Source organism: Mustelus asterias, unplaced genomic scaffold, assembly GCF_964213995.1.
Source record: "Mustelus asterias unplaced genomic scaffold, sMusAst1.hap1.1 HAP1_SCAFFOLD_114, whole genome shotgun sequence".
NCBI classification, from domain to species: domain Eukaryota; kingdom Metazoa; phylum Chordata; class Chondrichthyes; order Carcharhiniformes; family Triakidae; genus Mustelus; species Mustelus asterias.
Genome location: NW_027590155.1, coordinates 529980 through 547587, shown reverse-complemented (window position 1 = coordinate 547587; position 17608 = coordinate 529980). Strand labels below are relative to the sequence as shown.

Below are 17608 nucleotides of genomic sequence, written 5' to 3'. Positions count from 1 at the left end.
CCGATGATATTGAGGTCCCAAGGAATATCACTCTGTCAGATCTAGACGTGGCGTTTGCGATTTCGTCCTGTGATTCCTCTTTCAATATCCTGGAAAATAAGTTTCCAAAAGTCATCAGTGTCAGTACAGGATAGAAATTCAGAACAGACAATTTCCGTGGAACATTCTTTCCTCTCTCATTCCCCAAAAGCTGTCAATCTCCATCCCACACACTCTCTCCCCATTCTCAGCAGGTTTGGCAGCATCTGTATGGAGAGAAAAGAACTGATGTTTCAGAGCTTTGACAAAGGGTCTCCAGACAAGAAACATCAGCTCTTTTCTCTCCTTACAGATGCTGCCAGACCTGCTGAGATTTTCCAGCATTTTCTCTCTTGGTTTCAGATTCCAGCATCCGCAGTAATTTGCTTTTATAAGGCTGCAGATACCTCCTCCCAAGTAACATGCGTGTGCCCAAGACATCACCACTTGTTTCCCTTATTTCTTTCGCACCCATGGTGCTCTCCGCAGTAAACACAGAGGAGAAGTATTCATTAAAAATCTTATCCATCTCCTGTGGCTCCACACACAGATGGCCATACTGATTTTTAAGGGGATCTATTCTCTCTCTGGCCACCCTTTTACTCTTAATATAGTGATAGAACCTCTTGGAATTTTCTTTAATCTTACCTGCCAGATCCATATCATACCCTCTTTTTGTCCTCCTGATTTCCCTCTTCAGTATTTTCTTACACTTTTTATAGTCAGAGTGATTCACTTGTCCCCAATTGCCTAAACCCAATGTATGCTTCCTTCTTTTACCTGACCAGAGCCTCAATGTCCCTTGTCTGCCAGAGATCCTTAAAATTACCATTCTTTCCCTTCACTCCAACAGGAATATACTGCCCCTGGACTCTTGATATCACACTTTTAAAACCTCCCATTTGCCAGTCATTCCTTTCCCTTCAAACAAACTCACGTAATCGACATCTGCTAGATCCTGCCTAATGCCCACAAAAGTGGCCCTGCTCCAGTTTAGGGCCTTGACCTGTGGACCTGTCCTATCTTTTTCCAGAACTATTTTGAAACTATTGGTGCTCCCAATAGTGCTCCCTGACTGACACTTCAGTCACTTGCTCCACCTCATTTCTTAACTGTCTAATAGAAAGTGAGTCCAGGAATTGATAATGAAAAATAAGGAGCTGGGAGATGAATTGAACAAGTATTTTGCCTCGGTGTTCACAATAGAGGATACAGTTAAAACTCAGAAACAGCTGGAAATCAGAAAACAGAAGTGTGGGATGAACTCTGAAAAAGCACAATTCCCAGGGAAGTGGTCCTCAGCAAACTGTTGGAGCTGTGGGCTGATGAGTCCTCGGGTCCTGCTGGGCTTCATTCTCGGGTCTTGACAGAGTGAGATAGTTGATGTGTTGTTCAATTTTCTATAATTCCCCATCGGGAATTGGATAAAGGGAAACCGGTGGATGCGCTGGACTTAGATTTCCAGAAGACATTTGATGAGGTGCCACATCAAAGGTTATTGCAGCAAATAAAAATTCATGCTGCGGGGATGACATATTGGCGTGGATAGAAGATTGGCTAACAGCAAACAGTGGGCAGAAATGGATCATTTTCTGGTTGAAGAGAGAGAGAAACCTGGGCCAACCTTTCCAGAGTCTGCACGCTCCCTGGATTCACTTCCTTTGCCTTCAGTTGCTGCAAGTCCCCAATTTCCCCCAGAATGAGAAAAGAAATGGAAAGGGGGAGAAAAGAAAGTGTTTTACTCACAGATGTTTGAGACAGGAGGAGGTTTGAGTCTGTCTGAAGATCAATCTTCATTCACACAAAGCCCACGCTCTGATTGGCTGGAAGACCAGAGTCCTCCCAGTCCTTCAACTCTTCCCATTGGTCAACACCTCAGCATGAAGATCAGATGGTGGGTTCTCCCCCGCACATGTGCAGCTTCCCCTCTCCCTCGCACATTTGCAGTCCCGGGCCGGAGGTGGCCGGGGGGGGGGGGGGGGTGCGATCACCGAGCGGCTTCTCGCTCTGGCCGGAGCCGGCAGCCAGTTGTCTGGAAACCGTGGCTGGAAGAGGTGTAGGGGGAGGGGAACAATGGGTGGGGGCGGGGCTCCCGGGTCCGCGCGCCCGGGCCTGCGCACTGCAACCCGGAGATGTCACCCGGAGCAGAGAGATTCCTATTGGCTGATTCAGGCAGGGCTCTATCGTGACGTCACAATGCAGAAGTTGTCCAATGAGCTTCAGAGTGAAACTTCCTCCTCTGGGCAACATCTGGGAGGAAATCAATGTTTCCCCCTTTCCATTTCTTTCCTCATTCTGGGGGAAATTGGGGACTTGCAGCAACTGAAGGGAATGAAGTGAATTCGGTCTGTATATTCCACACATTTTTACTCCAGTAATGTAGACATTCATCTGTCTGGCAGCCTGCATGGAAATTTCCAGCTCTCTCTGTGTCCAGGACAGGAAGCAGTGAGCATGGATCTGTCAATCAGCCTGAATCAGCACCTTCAGGAGAATTGGGATGGTGAATATTAGATACAGCAGAGTGAGAATGGAGGGAGAGTGTGTGGGATGGAGATTTACAGCTTTGAGGAATGAGAGAGAAAAGAATGTTCCATAGAAATTAGAATTGTCTGTTCTGAATTTCTATCCTGTACTGACACTGATGACTTTTGTAAATTCCTTTTGCAGGATATCAGAAAATTTAAAGTCGAATATGAAACCAAACTTCACATCAAAATCTAACATAGTCACTCAGTTCATTGGGACCTGAATATCATCGACCTTTGAATCTAGAATGGAAATGTTTCTCTGCTCTGTCTGCTTCAGGAGATTTTAAACAGTGTGACTGGAAAAGCACCGAGACACACACACACTGAAACATGCACACACCTGAGTGACTGTGGAAAGAACTTTAACCAGTTAAACAGCCTGAAAATACATTGCAGCAGAGAGACCGCACCCATGTTATGTTGTAACTGAACTGATTGTCAAGCCTGGAGAGTCGCAAGGACACCTGCACCATGGAGAAATTGTGTAAATGTGGGGACTGTGGGAAAGGATTCAGGTTCCCATCTGCACTGGAAACTCATCGGCGCAGTCACACTGGAGAGAGACCATTCACCTGCTGTGTGTGTGGGAAGGGATTCACTCAGTCATCCCATTTACAAACACACCGGGGAGTTCACACTGGGGAGAGACCGTTCACCTGCTCTGTGTGTGGGAAAGGATTCTCTCGGTTAAACAATCTGCTGACCCACCAGCGCATTCACACCGGGGAGAGGCCGTTCACCTGCTCTGTGTGTGGGAAAGAGTTCACTCGGTTGAACAATCTGTTGACACACCAATGGGTTCACACGGAGAGAGACCGTACACCTGCTCTGTGTGTGGGAAGGGATTCACTCAGTTGCCCAACCTGTTGAGCCACAAGGTCACTCACACCCAAGACAGACCCTTTAAATGCTCTGACTGTGGGAGTGGCTTCAAAAGCTCTCGGGAACTGATGGTCCACCAACCCATTCACACTGACGAGAGACCGTTTAGCTGCTCTCACTGCTCAAAGAGGTTTAGGAGGTCATCCACATGGTGGAGACACCAGCGGGTTCACACCGGGGAGAGACGGTTCACCTGCTCTGTGTGTGGGAAGGGATTCAATCGGTCATCCAACCTGCAGAGACACCAACAAGTTCACAAGTGATTGCAGGGGTTGGATTCTTTCTCTCTCAATCTTTCTCTCTTTCTCTTCGCCCCCCCTGCTCTTTCCCACCCCCCCCGCCCCCACTCTTCCCCCCCTGCTCTTCCCCCCCCCCCCGCCCCCACTCTTCCCCCCCCTGCTCTTCCCCCCCCCCCCCCGCTCTTTCTCCCCACCTGCAGGGTGGATGAATCTCTGACTCCCTTCCCACACTGTGAGCAGGTGACTAGCCTCTCCTCAGTGTGAATTCGCTGGTGTCTCAGCAGATTCGATGAATGATTGGTTCCCTTCCCACAAGTGGAGCGTATGAACGGTCTCTCCCCGGTGTGACTGCGTCGATGAGATTCCACCTCAGATGGGGCTCTGAATCCCTCCCCACAGTCTCCACATTTCCATGGTTTCTCCATGGTGTCTGAGTCCTTGTGTCTCTCCACAATCAGTGCACTGGAACACTCTGATACGGGTGTGAGAATCTCAGTGCTTTTCCAGTCAAAACCTCTCCTTCCAATATACACTGAAAGCAGTTTACAGAAATCATCACTGTCAGCACATGATAGAAATTCAAAACAGACAATTGTAGTTTCTATGGAACATTCTTTAAATCTCCACCCACGCCCCTCACACATACACTCTCTCTCTCTCATTCCATTTAGCATTCTGCGGCACGGTGGCACAGTGGTTAGCACTGCTGCCTCACAGTGCCAGGGACCCGGGTTCGATTTCCGGCTTGGGTCACTGTCTGTGTGGAGTTTGCACGTTCTCCCCGTGTCTGCATGAGTTTCCTCCCTCATTCTGAAAGACGTGCTGGTTTGGTGCATCGACCCGAACAGGTGCCGGAGTGTGACAACTAGGGGAATTTCACACTAACTTCATTGCAGTGTTAATATAAGCCTTACTTGTGACTATTAAATAAACTTTAAACTTTAATATACACTACCCAATTCTCCTGAAGGTGCTAATTAATGCTGATCGACACTCACCATTTCATGTTCCTGACAGATCGTAAGAAATAGTTAGAAATTCAGCCCACCAAGCTGTTCAATTGAATTCTTTTTATTCATTTATGGGACATGGGTTGCTGGCTGGCCAGCATTTATTACCCATCCCTCGTTGCCATTGGAGGGCAGTTGAGAGTCAACCACATTGTTGTGGCTTTGGAGTCACATGTTGGCCAGACCAAGTGTGAGGTATTGCACTTTGGAAGAACAAACCAAGGTAGAACATACAAGGTAAATGGTCGGCACTGAAGAGTGCAGTAGAACAGAGGGATCTGGGAATACAGATACATAATTTCCTAAAAGTGGCGTCACAGGTAGATAGGGTCATAAAGAGTGCTTTTGGTACATTGGCCTTTATAAATCAAAGTATCGAGTATGAGAGTTGGAGTGTTATGGTGAGGTTGTATAAGACATTGGTGAGGCCGAATTTAGAGTATTGTGTGCAGTTTTGGTCACCTAATTACAGGAAGGATATTAATAAAGTTGAAAGAGTGCAGAGAAGGTTTACAAGGATGTTGCCGGGACTTGAGAAACTGAGTTACAGAGAAAAGTTGAATAGGTTAGGACTTTATTCCCTGGAGCATAGAAGAATGAGAGGAGATTTGATAGAGGTGTATAAGATTTTGATGGGTATAGATAGAGTGAATGCAAGCAGGCTTTTTCCAGTGAGGCCAGGGGAGAAAAAAACCAGAGGGCATGGGTTAAGGGTGAAAGGAGAAAAGTTTAAAGGGAATATTAGGGGGGGGCTTCTTCACGCAGAGAGTGATGGGAGTCTGGAATGAGCTGCCGGATAAAGTGGTGAATGCTTTTAACATTTAAGAAAAACTTGGACGGGTTCATGGATGAGAGGGGTGTGGAGGGATATGGTCCAAGTGCAGGTCAGTGGGACGAGGCAAAAAAATGGTTCAGGACAGCCAAGAAGGGCCAAAAGGCCTGTTTCGGTGCTTTAATATTCTATGGTCTGAAAACATGTACCAAATGACTCAAGAACAACTTCTTCCGACTGTCATGTTTGAATGGTCCTATCATATATTAAGCTGATCTTTCTCTTCACCCTACCTGTACCCGCACCCTATCCTTTCCTTCTCCCCATGTACTCCATGAAAGGTATGCTTTGTCCTAACTGTATGCTAACTGTCCTGGCTGGAGACAATACACATTTCTTTAACCTGTGCTTAACCCTTTCTCCACTCACATTATCTGTACCTTTAAAGACTTGATTACCTGTAAAGACTCGCATTCCAACCATTATTTTGTAAATTGAGTTTGTGTCTTTATATGCCCTGTTTGTGAACAGAACTCCCACTTACGTGATGAAGGAGCAGTGCTCCGAAACCTAGTGGCTTGTGCTACCAAATAAACCTGTTGGACTTTAACCTGGTGTTGTGAGACTTCTTACTGTGTTTACCCCAATCCAACACTGGCATCTCCACATCTTGGAAATATATCGCCGTTCCTTCGCAGTCGCTGGGTCAAAATGCTGGGATTTCCTCCCTACCAGCAGGGTGGATGTACCTACACCACATGGACTGCAGGGGGTTCAGGTCCCATACATCACAAAGGTAGACACTCCTGCGCCCCCTACAAACATGGCGATCGCACCTGCACCTGCTGCACATTGCCCCTCACAAAGATGCCGGCCGCACATGCGCACTGATAGACATTGCTAACGACAGATTGACGGCCATCAGCCCAGGCCCAACACGACAAGTTGCGCCTCCAATATGGCACCAACAGGGCGCCCGGAAAGTTATTTATCGGGGTTTGAGTTTGAACAACATGTTTACGAAACTTCTCCACCCACCCGCCACATTCATCGCTCTCCGCGCGCCGCCCTTTACCTTGAACTGATCTCGGATTCGAGTTAAAACCGTCCGTCCGCCGCCATTACCCGCACTGCGCATGCTTCAGAGCCCTCCCCTATTCACGCTGGTTGGAGGACCAGCCGCTCCCACTCGGTCCTCCAGCCCCGCCCCCTTTTCCTATTGGTCTGGAGCTGCCGTCAATCAGTCCCCGGGCATTGTGACGGGGAGCATGCGCAGTGCGGCTCATGTCCAGGGACAGGTGCTTGTTTGTCTGATCTTCAGGCGGGAAGGAGGCGGATAAGCGGAGGCAGCGTTAGGGGCAGTGGGTGGGAGGGGAGGCTCCACACACCCAGTGGAGGCTTCAACACCCCCAATAAGGAACTAGCGGCACCGCCTCAACACCCAACACAACGGCAGCTGCAGCGCTTTCTCCCGGGGCCAGGCCCCAGTGGACAAATGTGGCTTCAGGAAGGAAATGCAGCAATGGGTTTGATTTGATTTATTGTCACATGTATTGGGATGCAGTGAAAAGTATTGTTTCTTGCGCGGTATACAGACAAAGCATACTGTTCATAGAGTACATAGGGGAGTAGGAAAGGAGAGAGTGCAGAATATAGTGTTACAGTTACAGAAATGGTGAAGAGAAAGATCAGCTTAATATGAGGTCGGTCCATTCAAAAGGAGGAGGCTTTGGAGAGGGTACAGAAAAGATTTACCAGGATGTTGCCTGGTATGGAGGGCATTAGTTATGAGGAGAGGTTGGAGAAACTTGGTTTGTTCTCACTGGAACGACGGAGGTTGAGGGGAGACCTGACAGAAGGTTACAAGATTATGAGGGGCATGGACAGAGTGGATAGTCAGAAGCTTTTTCCCAGGATGGAAGAGTCAATTACTGGGGGGGCACAGGTTTAAGGTGTGAGGGGCAAGGTTTAAAGGAGAGGCAAGTTTTTTACACAGAGGGCGGTGGGTGCCTGGAACTTGCTGCCGGGGGAGATAGTGGAAGCAGATACGATAGTGACTTTTAAGGGGCATCTTGACAAATACATGAATAGGATGGGAATGGAGGGATATGGTCCCCGGAAGGGTAGGGGGTTTTAGTTCAGTCGGGCAGCATGGTCGGTGCAGGCTTGAAAGGTCGAAGGGCCTGTTTCTGTGCTGTAATTTTCTTTGTTGTTTGTTTGTCAAAGTCCGATGGCAGCAGCAGGGAAGAAGCTGTTCTTGAGTCGGTTGGTTTGTGACCTCAGACTTTTGTCTCTTTTTCCCGATGGAAGAAGATAGAAAAGAGAATGTCCAGGATACGTGGGGTCCTTGATTATGCTGGCTGCTTTTCTGAGGCAATAGGAAATGTAGACAGTGTCAATGGATAAGAGGCTGATTTGCGTGATGGACTGGGCCACATTCACACCCCTTGTAGTTTCTTGCGCTCTTGGTCAGAGCAGCAGCAATACCAAGCTGTGATTCAACTGGATGGGATGCTTTCTGTGGTGTCCCTGTAAAGATTGGTGAGAGTCGTAGCTGACGTGTCGACATGTCGAATTTCCTTAGCCTCCTGAGAAAGTCGAGGTGTTGTTGGGCTTTCTTAACTAAAGCAGCAGTTTCGAGGGACCAGGACAGGTTGTTGTGATCTGAACACCTAGAAACTTGAAGCTCTCAACCATTTCCACTTTGTCACCGTTGATGTAGACAGGGCATGTCTTCCACTACATTGCCTGAAATTTTGTATATATTCCAGTGATAGTTGGAAGAAGTCCATGCTGACTCTCTGTACATCAATCCACTCAGTCCCATTTCCCCTCCATAACTCTGTTCCCTTTTTAATTCCTTCACACCTATCTGATTTATTTTTCAAATCATTGATTATTTCTGATTCCACCATGCACAGAAGCAGTGAGGTCAGGTCGTGACCACTTGTGAATAAAATTGTTCCTCACATCTCCTTTCCATTGCTGATCAAATAATAGTAATGTGGACATTGGCTAGCAGCCTGCATGAAGATTTTCAGGTCTCTTTGTACTGGACAGGAGCATGGGTCTGTCAATCAGCCTGAATCAGCACCTTCAGGAGAATTGGGAGGGTGTGTATTAGGTACAGCAGTATGACAATGGGGGGAGAGTGTGTGGGATGGAGATTTACAACTTTAGGGAATGAGAAAGCAAAGAATATTCCATGGAAACTAGAATTGTCTGTTTTGAATTTCAGTCCTATACTTACACTGATAACTTCTATTAACAGGATATTAGAAGGAGAGAATTTACAGACTGAAATCTCACACCAGACGTCACAACAAGATGTTACAAAGTCACTGGATTCATCAGGACCTGAATATAATTGCCGTTTGAATGTATGAGAAGAAATGTTTGTTTGTTCTGTCTGTGGGAAAAGATTTCAAACATCAGTGTGACTGGACAAGAATGGAGACCCCACACACCTGAGTGAGAGTGTTCCAGTGAACTGACTGTGGAAAGAGCTTCAACCAGTAACACAGCCTGAAAAACATCACCCCATTCACAGCGAGGAGAAACTGTACATGTGTTCTGTACTTGGATGTGGAATCAACTGATTATCGAAAGGACACTGGCACCATGGAGAGACCATGGAAGTGTGGGGTCTGTGGGAAGGGATTCCAGTGTCCATCTGCACTGGACACACTGGCGAATTCATACTGGGGAGAGGCCGTTCACCTGCTCCGTGTGTAGGAAGGGATTCAGTATATCAACCACCCTGCTGAGACACCAGCGAGTTCACTCTGGGGAGAGGCCGTTCACCTGCTCTGTGTGTGAGAAAGAATTCACTCAGTTATCCAGCCTGCTGACGCACCAGCGAGTTCTCACCGGGGAGGGACCTTTCGCCTGCTCAGACTGTGGGAAAGGATTCAGTGATCGTTCCACCCTGTGGAGGCACCAGCGAGTTCACTCTGGGGAGAGGCCGTTCACCTGCTGTGTGTGTGGGAAGGGATTCAGTCATTCATCCACCCTGCAGACACACCGTGTCACTCACACGAATGAGAGACCGTTTAAATGCTCAGACTGTGGGCGTAGCTTCAAAAGCTCTCAGACCCTGATGGGCCACCAGCGCATTCACACTGAGGACAGACCGTTCAGCTGCTCTTACTGCGTGAAGAGATTTAGAACATCATCCCAACTGCTAATACACCAGCGAGTTCACACTGGGGAGACACCCTTCACCTGCCCTGTGTGCGGGAAGGGTTTCAGTCATTCATCCACCCTGTTGGCACACCAGCGAGTTCACACTGGGGAGAGGCCATTCACCTGCTCTGTGTGCGGGAAGGAATTCACTCAGATCTCCAATCTGCTCACACACCAGCGAGTTCACACTGGGGAGAGACCGTTCAGCTGCTCTTACTGTGGGAATAGATTTAAACGGTCGTCTCACCTGCTAAGACACCAGCGAATTCACAAGTGATGACAGGAGTTGGATTCTGCTGTTCTTGCTGCTGTTGATCACATCCAGGACTAAACCATGTTCATTCTGACAGTTGCTGAAGTGAGAGGGTTTCTTTCTGCTGGACTGACCAACCTCATGGCTTTGCTGCCAGTGGGTCGATGCTCTTTGAATTTGGGAGTGCACATTTTACTGAGATGATCCACAAACACGAGGTAAATCTAAAATAAATACATTTGTCTCTGTTCCAGTGAGTCTAGAGCACAGGGCCAGGCCAGTCGGCCCAATTGGTCTGTGTCAGTATTTATGCTCCACATGAGCCTCCACCTACCCCTCTTCATCTCCCCCCATCAGCATTTCCTTCTATTCCTTTCTCCCTCATGTACGTATCTAGCTTCCCCTTCAATGTATTCATGCTGTTCACCTCAACCACTCACTGGTAGCAAGTTCCACATTCGCATCATCTTCCTCATCTCTGGAACCATTGTGGTAAATCTCCTCTCGATTCTCTCAAGGACCCTCACATCCTTCCTAAAGTGTGGTGACCAGAACTGGGCTCAGTGTTCTGTTGTGGCCTCACCAGAGCTTTAGAAACTATCAGAATAACTTCCCTGCTTCTGTTCTCAATTCCCCGATTTCTGAAGCCCAAGATCCAAAATGCTCCAAACAAGAGTATCAGACCTTTTTGCTTAACATGAAAAGCATTTTAACAACATTCTGAAAATGGCTAAATAAGATTTTGTCCAATGAAGGAACGAGTTGTTGGCACAGAAAGAAGCCGCTCTGAACTTGCTCTCTCCAAAAGAGAATCCAGAATGTTTGATTCTGGGAAATGAAACTAAAAATAAAGCTGCAGCTACAACAGAGCAAGAAGAAGAAGAAGACATTTCAATGTGGAATTAACTGGAATATTCTGTCCTCTTGCAGAAGAAACTATAATTATTAAAAATTACTATAATTATTGAAAGAAGAAAACTTTCAGAAAACACTGAAACCAATAATATTTTCCATCTTCAGTGGACTGAGATTCCTGGACATGGAACCCAGCAGTGTGCTGTTACCAAGCTGGACTTGTGAATGTGAAGTGGACAATGGAGGGATTATTATGTCTATTGCAGGTTATAAGATAGATCAACACAGGAAAACAGTGGATTTAGGAACAGGAGGAGGCCACATGGCCCTTGGAGCCTGCTCCACCATTCAATAAGATCATGGCTGTTGTTAAGATATACAGCATGTTGTATATTGTAATATTCTAATTGGGATATTATAGAGTGATACATTTTCATTAATTCCAGGAAATATGTTGCGAAGATCTAGTTTAATAAGTCATGAGTTTCAGAAATATTAATTTCGGATTTTTATAAAAAATGTAACAACTGGAAAACCTGGGTTGAGAATCTGATAAAAACACCCTGAGAGAATTTGCAGTCACAAGGTGTGGCCCATGTTGGTTTGAGAAGTCAAAGCTAGAAGGGTAAGAACAAGTGTAACACGGCAGCTGGGCTCTTTTAGCTGGAGACATCGGGTCTGACAATTTTTTTCCTGTCTTTGTTAGAGAGGGGAATTCTTCACGCAGACCTCAAGAAAAAAGGGTTTGGCTCTGAAACTAAAAGTTAATTAATTTAAACATCTTTTGGACATCCCTACTGGTCTGTTACCATAAGGCTAAGTGATTCAGGGTGGTCTTGGTTGGAATTCTGGGTGTTTTTCACAGAAAGCAGGCAGTCTGCAGTTAGCTTGGGAGCTGTGGGACCGGGAGCTGTGAACCAGCTGTGGGACCAGGAGCTGTGAACCAGCTGTGGGACCGGGAGCTGTGAACCAGCTGTGGGACCGGGAGCTGTGAACCAGCTGCGGGAGCTGTGAACCAGCTGTGGGAACAGGAGCCGAGGAGGTCATTAGGAACCATGGGTGTTTCCAATGTTTAAATCCCTCAGCAAGAAGGCAGTGAAGCTCATGCTTGGATTGAGGAGTCCATGTTTTGAGTTAATTTTGAAATCTCAAAGGAAAGTTGGAGAGTTGTTTAGCCGAAAGCTAATAGAAGGATCCTCATGAAATCTTGGAGCCTGCAGAATAGCTGGAATACTGAGGCGAATTAAAGTGAATTCTGGGAGCTTTGACATACCTTTGGGATTTGTCCCAGGAACAGAAGTGAATGAACATTCAAGATATTAAATATAAGGGCACTCTTGTCGAGGAGTAAGGGTTTAAAAAGTACAAAAAACTGAAAAATGCTGCAAAACCTCAGCAGGTCTGGCAGCATCTGTAGAGAGTGAAAATAGAGTTCATGTTTTGAGTCAGAACTGAGTTTACAGAATAAATTGTTACAAAATATAATTCTACGAGCTGGTTTTTAATTTTCCTTTTATATTCAGTAAAGTTTGATTTTGTTTAAAAACCTGGAATCTTGTGATGGGTGTTTGGATTTCTCACTGAACGTTAATGTTCTCGACCCGAATTATAACAACACACACAATATTTCAAAACAATTTGAAAAATAAAAACCATGATGGTCTTTATTTTGTACAAAGTATTACATTATAAGACACCCCTCATCGAGGATCTACAATAATTTCTTAGCTTGAGCACCAGTGAAACAATCAGATAATGAATGAATAAAAATTGTACTAATTGTCATCCCTTCTAAATCAGGAGGACTATCCCCAGCACAGAGGGTCATTTGGAATTTTTCCCACAAACCAATTAACAGGGATTGTACTCTCCAACCATCTGAAGTGAATTCTTTACATGAATTGTCCAGGCCAGTGCAGTTACCAACTTGCAGTTTGGCTGATCAGCTAAGATTTTCTGCAGCATTTCATCGATCACCGTGTGATTCCTTTCACAGAGTCCATCACTGAAAGGAATTTCAGCTGCCGTGTTCCTGACCAGAATGTTCATGGTTTCACACACGTCTCAAAACTCATCATTCAGAAACTGAGCTGGTGCCACAGCTCCAGCCCCAAGTGCCAAGGGAAGGTTCACTGTTGGGATGTGATGGCATCCTCCAATAATTTTTATACATTGTACACTTTGCACTGGTCTCTTGTATGAGTCTCGTATACTCTTCATCAACTGCTCCTGAATCTTGAAGCAGGACTTTTAATCTTTGGCAAGGAGTGTGAACAAATTGTCTGTGTAGTTTTAAGACAATTTGCATCTTTCCCCTTCTGATTTTTATCAAAGCTTTCATTATTCCTTCTCAAACATTCAGATTGGAAACGTCAGGTATTTTTAAGCATTCTCTGTTACCACGTTATAATCCTGACCGCCTTCTGGTGGAGGAGGAAACTGGTTCCAATCTTTACTTGGTATAGATTTATTCACAGAGTGAAACATTACAGGTATATAACTCCTAATACCATTCCATGCTCTGTCAGTAAGTGTCTATATGTGCTCATGTAAACATCCAATCAATGTCCACTGCTTGTATATATTTAACCCCAAATTATACAATTAACACCCACAGTCAGAGTATTTAAAAGGTCTCTAATCGGTGTGACTGCCATAATGTCTCAGCAGGTTGGATGACTCAGTGAATCCTTTCCTACACTCCGAGCAGGTGAACAGCCTCTCTCCTCCATGTGAACTTGCTTGTGTTTCCGCAGGCTGGAAGGATCAGCAAATCCCACTCATACCAGTGAGAGACCCTTTAAATGCTCTGACTGTGGGACTGGTTTCAAAAGCTCTCGGGATCTGATGTCCCACCAGCGCATTCACACCGGGGAGAGACCATTCAGCTGCTCTCACTGCCCAAAGAGGTTTAGAAGGTCATCCCACTTGCTGTCACACCAGCGCATTCACACTGAGGAGGGACTGTTTAGCTGCCCTCACTGCACAAAGCAGTTTCAAACATCATCCAACCTGCGGAAACACCAGCAAGTTCACACTGGGGAGAGACCGTTCACCTGCTCCGAGTGTGGGAACAGATTCACTCGGTTATCCAGCCTGCAGAGATACAACGTCACTCACAACAGCGAGAGACCCTTTAAATGCTCTGACTGTGGGAGCGGATTCAAAAGGTCTCAGGATCTGATGGATCACCAGCGCACTCACACTGTGGAGAGACCGTTCAGCTGCTCTCACTGCACAAAGACATTTAGAAGATCATCCCACCTGCGGAATCACCAGCGAGTTCACACGAGGGAGCGGCCATTCACCTGCTCAGTGTGTGGAAGGGGATGCTGTGATTTATCCAGTCTGCAGAGTCACAAAGTCAATCACAGCAATCAGCGACCCTTTAAATGCTCTGACTGTGGGAGTGGCTTCAAAAGGTCTCAGTATCTGGTGTCCCACCAGCGCATTCACACTGAGGAGAGACCGTTCAGCTGCTCTCACTGCACAAAGAGCTTCAGAACTTCATCAAACCTGCGGAAACATGAGCGAGTTCACACCGGAGCGAAACCGTTCACCTGCTCTCTGTGTGGGAAGGGATTCAGTGATTCATCCTGTCTTGCTCGCTATCACAGGGATTCTTTTTACTGTGTGATTCCCGTCCGAAATGCCGGAAAAAACTCATCAGCTCAATTAATGTTTCATGCGAAACGAGAATAACTGAAATCAGAACCATTATGGAAATGTTCAAATGTGACCGGGGACCTTCCACGTGTGAGTTCACCCCGGGGAGAGGCCATTCACCTGCTCGAAGTGTGGGAAAGGATTTAGTGATTCATCCCTCCTGTTGAGCCACCAGCGAATTCACAAGTGATTACTGGGGTTGGATTCTGCTGTTATTGCTGCTGTTGATCACATCCAGAACTGAACCATGTTCATTCTGACAGTTGGTGAAGTGGGAGGGTCGGAGGGTTTCTTTCTGCTGGACTGGCCGGTCTCACACCTTTGCTTCCAGTGGGCTGATGCTCTTTGAGCCTGGGAGAGCACATTTCCACTGAAATGATCCACAAAAGCTGATGAAGGACATTTATTTTATCCTGGATAGTAAAGAGTGCTTTTCCTATGACTAAGGTAGATTTAAAATAAATACAGAAAGAACTGAAAAAACGCAGCAGGTCTGGCAGCATCTGTGGAGAGAGAAACAGAGTTAATGTTTCACGTCCAATGTAACTCTACTTCAGAACGAAAGAGAGGGAGAAATGTGATGGGTTTGATGCTGCTGAGAAAGGGGGGAGGGGCAGGTAGAACAAAAGGGAAAGTCAGGGATTGGTTAGAGGGCGGGTGAGATTAAATGACAAAAATGTCCTGGAACAAAAGGCAAAGGGAGAGGTAATGGTTGTAATAAAGAAACAATCAGAGTTTTAACAACAGCAGGTTAAAGTCCAACAGGAACCTGGTGTTGTTAAAACTCTTATGGTGTTTACCCCAGTCCAATGCCGGCATCTCCACATCATAAAGAAACAAAGCATTGGCCCAGAGTAAGTGTTAATGGCAGAATAAAGGACAGCTCTGTCTGGAAGCAAAAAAACATGAAAACAAGATGCAGACTGACACTCAGCAAATAAAAAACAAATCAAAATGGAGGAGAGAGTTCAGGGTGTGAAGTTGTTGAACTCAATGTTGAATCCAGAAGGCTGTAAAGTGCCTCATCGGAAGATGAGGGGCTGTTCGTCCAGCTTGAGTTGGGCTTCTCCGGAACATTGCAGCAGGCCGAGGACAGAAATGTGAGCGTGAGAGCAAGGTGGTGAATTCTAATGGCAAGCAAGCGGAAGGTCAGGGTCATGCTTGTGGACTGAGCGGAGGTGTTCCACAAAGAGGGCAGGGAACAGGCTACAGATGAATTAAAGAGAAACCATATTTGTGTCCAGAACATTGTGAACATCCTTTTACTCTGGTTGTCTTTGATCCTCAAGTCATTTTCTGTTTGTTTTAACCATGTTCTGTTTCATTAATAAACTTTTATCAGTAAATGTTCCTCCAGTTTGCATTGGAGTGCCTCCTGTTACCATTGTTTATTGCCCCTTCCGTCACGTTACAGATGATCAAGAGTAGACTGGTAGTTATTGGCGGTGTTGGATTTGATCTGAGTTTTGTAAAGCGGGCAATCTTGGGCATATTGTATCATTGGCGGTTAGATGCCCGTGTTCTAGCTGAGGAACAGCTTTGCTAAGGTTGCGGCAAGTGCTGAAGCACAATTCTTCAGCACCATTGCCAGAATCTTTTTCAGGGCTGTAGTATTTGCTCTTTCCAATGCTCCAAGTTTGTTTTTTTCTTGAAATCATAAGGAATGGTGAAGTGTATCTGTTCCGTTCAATGTCTACCCCACTCTGTCTCTATATTTACCTCTTTCTCTCTGGACATCTGCCTTGGACTTTCCCTCTTTCAGTCTAACTCTCCATTTCCCCTCTTTTGTTTTTGTTCCTTCTATTCTCTCCCTGTCTGGGTGGAATCAAGTTTCATTGATTTGATTCCTGAAATGAGGTGGTGGTTGAGCTGGGGATCCGTCTTGATTTTAAATGGCAGAAGAGACTCGAAGGGGCATGTGACCGAATTCAGCTCCATTGATTTTGTTCACTGCCAATACCAACTCTGACAGCAATGACTTCTGGTGCTGCCGTTGATGGGAAGTCTAAGACACAAATTTAGGATCGTGATGTTTATGGCGGAGTGGGATCAAATCCCCCACTGTCACATTTTCACTTAAATTACTATAAACGTTCTGAACACCTTTGGTCAAAGCATGTGATTACTTGAATTGAATGCAGTAGAATGTATCATCATTCATTTTGACTCGAAAAACCAGCAGAGACAAGGCAAAGCGAGTAACTGACAGCCTTGAAACGAGTTTAGTTGTTCCGCCAGTTAGCCGGATCTGTTTCACATGCATGCATCGCCGTGTTTCTGTAGTGTAGTGGTTGTCACGTTGGCCTCACACGTGGAAGGTCCCCGGTCACATTTGAACATTTCCATAATGGTTCTGATTTCAGTTATTCTCGTTTCGCATGAAACATTAATTGAGCTGATGAGTTTTTCCGGCATTTAGGACGGGAATCACACAGTGAAAAGAATCCCTGTGATAGCGAGCAAGACAGGATGGATTAACTGACACAAGGATTGATGGACAAGGACAACGTTGATTGGTTCTCGTTAATTTTAAACGTTGCTGCATCACCTCTCAAACTGAGACTGTCTCCATCCCGCTTTGCTAATCTCACAGTTACTGTTTTCCGAATGAAAACTGCTTACAATCAGTCGAAGTCAAATAGTTTAGTGTTTCATTCAGTGAGAAGTTTCCTTGTCATTTCGCCCGAGATTTTCATCCACAAATGAGTGATATTTCTGTCAGTGCATCCGGTTAAATCTGACCCATTACCCAGACTTTACCCTGTATCACCACATCCATCGTCAGTGCTTTGCATCCGAACACCCCCTTTTCACTATCTGTGTTTGTTCTCAGCCTGTTGCCCATGTGACTTTTCCAACTAGGAAGCAAAATCTCACTCGACTGATGCTGACAGAGTTGCTTTCGATCAGGAAGTAATTCAAGTTTGTTGATCAAAAACATTAAATCTGAATATATTGAAGCCAGTCTGCGACCCTGAAAGCGCTGAACCCTTACCACTAGACCAGCAGGATGGTAGGGCGTTGGGGAAAGTTATAGAACAAAGAGATCAACAGGTACATGTTCATAGCTCATTGAAAGTGGAGTCACATGTGGACAGAGCAGTGAAGAAGGCACTCGACATGCTTGGTTTCATTCGTCAGAAAATTGAATACAGGAGTTGGGACGTCTTGTTGAAGTTGTACAAAATATTGGTAAG

At 45.9% G+C, this 17608-nt stretch overlaps 1 protein-coding gene across 1 annotated transcript in view; it reads left to right on the top strand.

Annotated features, from left to right (window-relative positions):
- The first annotated feature begins 3020 nt into the window (after window positions 1-3020).
- Window positions 3021-17608, top strand: part of LOC144484535 (uncharacterized) — a 303312-nt gene continuing 288724 nt past the window's right edge. The window contains 2 exon segments of the mRNA XM_078203050.1: window positions 3021-3347; window positions 9732-9874. Of these exon segments, the coding sequence (XP_078059176.1) occupies window positions 3021-3347; window positions 9732-9874 (470 nt within the window).